This window comes from Lepidothrix coronata, unplaced genomic scaffold (assembly GCF_001604755.1).
Source record: "Lepidothrix coronata isolate B3197 unplaced genomic scaffold, Lepidothrix_coronata-1.0 Scaffold77, whole genome shotgun sequence".
In the NCBI taxonomy this organism is placed as follows: domain Eukaryota; kingdom Metazoa; phylum Chordata; class Aves; order Passeriformes; family Pipridae; genus Lepidothrix; species Lepidothrix coronata.
Genome location: NW_016690257.1, coordinates 2,028,954 through 2,035,051, shown reverse-complemented (window position 1 = coordinate 2,035,051; position 6,098 = coordinate 2,028,954). Strand labels below are relative to the sequence as shown.

The 6,098-nt window shown below is 52.6% G+C and overlaps 2 protein-coding genes across 3 annotated transcripts in view; both read right to left on the bottom strand.

The window, feature by feature from the left end:
* Positions 1-2,556, bottom strand: part of PSTPIP2 (proline-serine-threonine phosphatase interacting protein 2) — a 23,490-nt gene extending 20,934 nt beyond the window's left edge. For both annotated transcript variants that reach the window (XM_017819753.1, XM_017819755.1), the window contains exon 1: positions 2,490-2,556. In XM_017819753.1, coding sequence (XP_017675242.1) covers positions 2,490-2,522 — 33 coding nt within the window. In that variant the 5' untranslated portion in view covers positions 2,523-2,556. The remainder of the gene's footprint in view (positions 1-2,489) is intronic.
* A 3,078-nt stretch (positions 2,557-5,634) lies between these two features.
* Positions 5,635-6,098, bottom strand: part of ATP5A1 (ATP synthase, H+ transporting, mitochondrial F1 complex, alpha subunit 1, cardiac muscle) — a 9,911-nt gene continuing 9,447 nt past the window's right edge. The window contains exon 12 of the mRNA XM_017819783.1: positions 5,635-5,841. Coding sequence (XP_017675272.1) covers positions 5,760-5,841 — 82 coding nt within the window. The 3' untranslated portion in view covers positions 5,635-5,759. The remainder of the gene's footprint in view (positions 5,842-6,098) is intronic.

Sequence of the window (6,098 nt, the reverse complement as noted above, 5' to 3'; positions counted from 1 at the left end):
CTTCGCTCGCGAAGACTGGCCATTATATTATATTTATATATAGGGTTTCTGCAGGTAAAGTGTGATGGTGAGTTTAATTTGGGGGGAAAGAAAAAAGACATTTTGTTGGACCACCAGATAAGAAGCTGAGCCAGCACCACCATTAAGGAACAGGGTATGTGTGGCAGCATCTGCCACCTGCCCAGGATCATGCAGAGATGGTCCTCTTGATCTCACCTTGTTTGACAGGTCAAGAACCTACTCAAGATGAATGTTGTGCCTCACCATGCTCTTTGTAGCACTAGGACAAGGGATGATGATTTTAAACTCAAAGAGGGGAGATTCAGATTTGATAGAAGGAAGAAACTGTTGAAATTCTTTATGAGGAGGGTGGGGAGGCCCTGGCACAGGCTGCCCAGAGAGGCTGTGGCTGCCCCATCCCTGGAAGTGTTCAAGGTCAGGTTGGATGGGGCTTGGGACAGCGGAAGATGGAAGGGGATTGGACTAGATGGCCTTTAAAGGTCCCTTCCAAATGAAACCATTCTATGATTCTAAGAAATCACTTGTTGCAGCAGAGACTTCTGCTTCCATTTTTGCCTCAAGCGAGGTAATATAAGAGGAATATTGCAAGAGGAAGTGTGTGTGGACTCACAGCACCCAGCAGCAAACGGAAGCTGGACACGCAGACCTCCACACCTCATCTAAATGTGGTTTCTTATTTCCCATCTCTTGCTCCCCCCTCCCTCCCCAGCCCTCACAGCTGATGCACAGTCACCAGTACGTGGTGTGGCGATTGCTTGGGGTGGTACCTGCGTTTTCCATGGGCCAAACCACCACAGCAGGGCCTCGATCTCTCCACTGAGTCACATTCACCACCTTCCTGTCCAACATGAACCCCAGCTCCTGCTCCAGGCACATTTCCTTAGCCAGGGGGTGGGGGTGGGGGGAGTGGTTGAAGCACACAGGCTTCAGAAGGGAAGAAACCAAGCAAAATCCCTGGCAGCAGCAATGGTTTTGGGCTCAGCAAGAGTTGGGGATTATTCAGTAAATAGCCATGCTTGCAACAGAAGGGGTGAGGCAGGACTGAGTACCCCATGGCATGCCCCATCTCCTCCTTAATTTGGGGGCTTGGCGCTGCTACAGCCCTGGTATTTTCTCCCACTGAACCCCCTCCTCCAGGATCCTCTTTCAAAAAGCTCCACAACACAGCTGGAGAGGGACAAACCAGGCAGAAATGGCCGAAGTCAGCGAGGAGATCTTCTTCAGCCCAATGTGCCACTGAGGCACCACAAACCATGCCTGCTCAGTGTTACTGGCACCACAGTTATTCCTCTCAGCCTGGTGGATGCTGCCACCACCCTTGCATCCCTTCCCTCCGCATGTTTGCAAACCAAAGAGAGCACACCTTGAAAAACTTCTTGGCAACAAACAGCTGAGAAGCAGCTGCCAGTTGCAAAGTCGGCTTTATTCTCCATGCCAGGTTTGATACCTGTGTGGGATTTGCATATTTGACAGCTCTATGCCAATTAACACACTAATGACACTGGTGCTCTGCACTTATTGCAGAAAACACAGGAGCTCCAAACGTGGTGTCTGCTCCTCCTGGGGCCTGTGCTCCTCTCCCCCATCCTGCAAGACGGGAGCTGCTTCCAGACAGCATCTGAGAAACCCCGAGCACCATTCACAGATGGGGATTTTCAGCCCCAAAAGACACAATTTTGTAATTTACTTCCTGGTTGCCGATACCTGGAACAAAGGTCTACCACAAGAGGAACTGAGCGGCCACAGAGCTGACGCTTCACAGCAGATATGTGGCTTTTCTGCACTTCTCCTTTCAGAAAAGCACAATTCACACTCAGAAGAATAAATTGTGGTTTTCCCCAAAGTGCGGCTTTTCCTCTGCAGCTCAGCAGCTGACAGCAGCACACCGAGCACCAGCACATCCAGTCTGGGATTAGCTCCACATCAAAGGACCATTTTTGGCTATAGTGTCTCCAAGTAGTTCACTGATGGCCAGTTAATGTTATCAGACCCTCAGACTGGCTCTGATTTCCTCCAGCATGGCAATGGCTGCTTGCTGGGATTATTTTGGCTGCCCGGAGCAGGTTGCAAAGGCACAACTCCCAGGACATGTGTGGGTGGGCAGTGCCTGCTGGGGATCACAGAATCACGGAATGGTTTGGGTTGGAAGGGACCTTAAAGACCATCTCGTTCCAACAACCCCTGTCATGGGCAGGGACACCTTCCACTAACCCAAGTTGCTCCAAGCCCCATCCAACCTGGTCTTGAACACTTCCAGGGATGGGGCAGCCACAGCTTCTCTGGGTAACCTGTGCCACTGTTTTATCGCTTCAGGATGCCCAGAGCTTTCAGCAAAGTCACCCCACGACCACGATCGCATTGGAGCCCACTCTAATCAAAGAGCGGTGACCCCCCACCTCCAGCTGTGCCCCCCGGCTGTGCCCCCCGGCTCCGGCTGGTCCTGACCCCGGTGTCCCGGTCCCGCTCACCCAGAAGTGGTCCCTGAACCGCGCCTCCCGCATCCTGCCGCTGCCAGCGCCGCGCTCCGCCGCTCCCGGCACCTCCCGGCCCGGCCCGCCCCGGCGAGTCCCCACCCACGCACGGGAACACCCTCCGTGGGTCGGGCGGCAGGACGTGCTCGGTTATATCGGCGGGGAAGGGAGGCTCGGCGTCAGCGCTCCATGGGAGAAGCCCACCCGTGATGGCCGGACCAGGGACCCGCGCGGCTTCCCCGTAAACACGGGGCGCAGCAGGAGCACCGCACGACCCGCAGTGTCCTGCCCGCCTGGCTTGGGGTTGGCGGAGTGTTCTGGGATGGTTTCATGGAACCACAGAATTATTTCGGGTGGGAAAGCTCTCCAAAGACCATCGAGTCCAACCATTCCCCCAGCACTGACAAGCCCACCACCAACCCTTGTCCCCAAGTGGCACATCCACACAGCTTTTAAATCCCTCCAGGGATGGGAACTCCATCACTGCCTTACACAGCCTCTGCCGGGGATAGACAACCCTCTTGGTCAAGAAATTTTCTCTAATATCCAACTTAAACAATGTCCTCTAGCACAGCTTGAGGCCGTCTCCTCTCATCCTGTCCCTTGTTCCCTGGCAGCAGAGCCCGACCCCCCTGGCTCCCCCCTCTCGTCAGGGAGTTGCAGAGCCAGAAGGTCCCCCCTGAGCCTCCTTTTCTCCAGGCTGAGCCCCCTCAGCTCCCTCAGCTGCTCCTCATAAAACACAACCCTCCTCCACCACACCCATCCCGTGTTACCCACAGTTTATAAGGGGGCCTCTGCCTGAGACAAAGCACTGCGTGAGCAACCTCTGAACAGTGCTTTGAAAACAGGAGGTAGAACACAGTGTGCTGGAATGCCTGAATCACATCCACTGCCCTGACCTGCTGCCTCTGCGTGAACACAGGGAGAGCTAAAACAGTCCACTAATGCAAAAAGAGGCATTTTCCACTTACTGAAATAAAATGCTCAGTTGTAACCTGAGGCTGATTTAGGCAAACTGAGCCTGTGCATGCTCCTGACAGAAGAAAGCACAAGCCCTCACCAGGAATCCACATCACCAAGCAACTAAAGGGGCTCCAGGAGAGCTGGAGAAGGACTTGGAACAAGGGATGAAGGGATAGGACAAGGGGGAACAGCACAGTTAGAGGGACAAGAGGGCAAGGTTAGATGCAATATCAGAAAGGAATTCTTTGTGAGGATCGTGAGGCTCTGGCACAGGTTACCCAGAGAAGCTGTGGCTACCCCATCCCTGGAAGTGTCCAAGGACTGGCTGGACAGAGCTTGGAGCAACCTGGGCTAGTGGAAGGTGTCCCTGCCCATGGCAGGGGTTTGGATGTCAATGATCCTTAAGGTCCTTTTCCAACCAAATCACCCTGTGAGTCTGTGATCCACTGGCCATTTCCCAGCTTCCCAGCCCCACCCCGTGGCCAGGGCAGCCCATAGCACCACTCAGGACCTGGGACCCACTCTCCAAAACCCGCCCTGCCCTTCACTCTGACCCGACTGGTGCATTTACCACACGGTGCTTTCATGAGGAAGTTCTCACCTTCCTACATCTCAGCAGCAACAGGGCAGAAACCAGAACCTTGGAATATTTCTCTCCTATCTTACTAGAAACAAATACATCTCTGTGCAGTTTTGGACTAGGGCACCCCTGAGCTCGGTGCTTTCCACCTGCAGCAGCAGTAGAAGATGGCACAGCAACACCAAGAGGTAACCAGCGTTCAGTCAAAGTGCAGGAACAGAGTCACAAGCTGTAAACATTATCCTGGAAGTGACAAATGATGTTGGCCAGGTCAGAGTAAAAAGGTTCCACAACATTCCCTTGTGCCTGTGAAGCCCTGAGCCACCTGTTCTGGAGCTGTGCACGGAATAAACAAAACAGAAATCCCTCCTCCTCGAGCACAGCACTAACTCTTCCCAGAAAGGTGTCTGACACTCCTGGACCAAAAATTTTTCCCTGGTACAGCAGAGCCCGTTTGTTAGCCTGGAACTGTGTGAGAATGTTTCCAGCCGCTTGTTTGCACTGGGAGGCAGGATGCTCCCCTGCAGGAAAGTTAACTGGGGACAGTGGGTGTGCAGGCTCCACGAGGATTAAGGGCCAAGCTCCACTGTACCAGATTGAATGCACTGCACGAAATGGAGAGGCTTTGAACTCTCCCCCATCCCAGATCGGTGCAACACTGGGATCCTGTGCCTCACACAGCAGTCAGGAAATGGAAGAGCTCCAGCTCTGGGGTCCCAGCACAGGAAGAACATGGACCTGTTGGAGCAAGTCCAGAGGAGGCACGAAGTTCATTACTAGGATGGAAAACCTCTCATACAAGGAAAGGCTGAAAGAATTGGGATTGTTGAGCCTGGAAAAGAGAAGGCTTCGGGGTGACCTAATTGCAGACTTCCAGTACCTGAAGGGAACTTACAGAAAAGATGGAGAGAGACTATTTACAAAGGCCTGGAGTGACAGGACAAGGGGGAATGGCTTCCCACTGCCAGAGGGCAGGATTAGATGGGATATTGGGAAGAAATTCTTTATTGTGAGGGAGGTGAGGCTCTGGCACAGGTTGCCCAGAGAAGCTGTGGCTGCCCCATCCCTGAAGTGTTCAAGGCCAGGCTGGACAGGGCTTGGAGCAACTTGGGTTAGTGGAAGGTGTCCCTCCCTATGGCAGGAGGGTGGAATGAGATGGCCTTGAAGGTCCCTTCCAACCCAAACTAGTGTAGGATTCTAGTACTTTAATCTCTAACTGTTACTACTGTAACAGCTACACCTGCAGTTGTCCTGAGACTCAAGGACCAGTCTTCCAAAGGCCCGGCACCAGGATGGGTCACCAGGCAGAAATTCCAAGAAATACTCTGCCAGAGTTTCAGGCAGTTAAAGAGATTCCTGCGAGGTCCAGTGAATTACCCTAGTGACAAGACAGCACAGGGTGCCTCCCCAACTGCACTGCCCTTCTCCAGGATAAGCTGCCTGGCACCAAGGATGAACAGCCTGAGAACATCTCTCAGCTCTGTCACCCTCCTGCTCCCGTGTCAGGGGAGTTTGCTCACCCAACAGTTAAGATGCCCCCTGATGTCCAGGGGAGTTCAGCTCTGTGTTCTACAGATGCAAGCAGCCAGCCAGAAGGCACTCGTTCAGAACAGGGAACCTTTATTCTCACTGAGATCTGTACATTCAAGTCGCATATACTTTAGTCTCTGATGGAGCTGGAGCACTGGATCACAACCGCCTGGTCGCTGAACAGTTTTAAGAGTTTATGCCTCAAAAGTAGCCAGGAAATTTGTGACTATCTCCTTCAACTTCGCTTCTGTCTGGTCAGAGATCTTCCCTTCGGTCCTGTTGGAAGAGTTCAGTTAAACTCCTGACACAGTCAACCCGAGACAAAGACAGAAGCTTCACAACAAACCTCCCCATTTCTAACAAAATTAGTAGATGATTTAATACATTTCTGTTTGATGTATGATGCCATACCACTGACAAAACATCCCTTCTCCTGAAAGTGTTAGTCTTGTTCAAGAACTGAAGTCTGTCCACAAATACTTTCAGAACAGACGTATGTATTCCAACAATGCTCCATCTTCTACAGAGCTGTG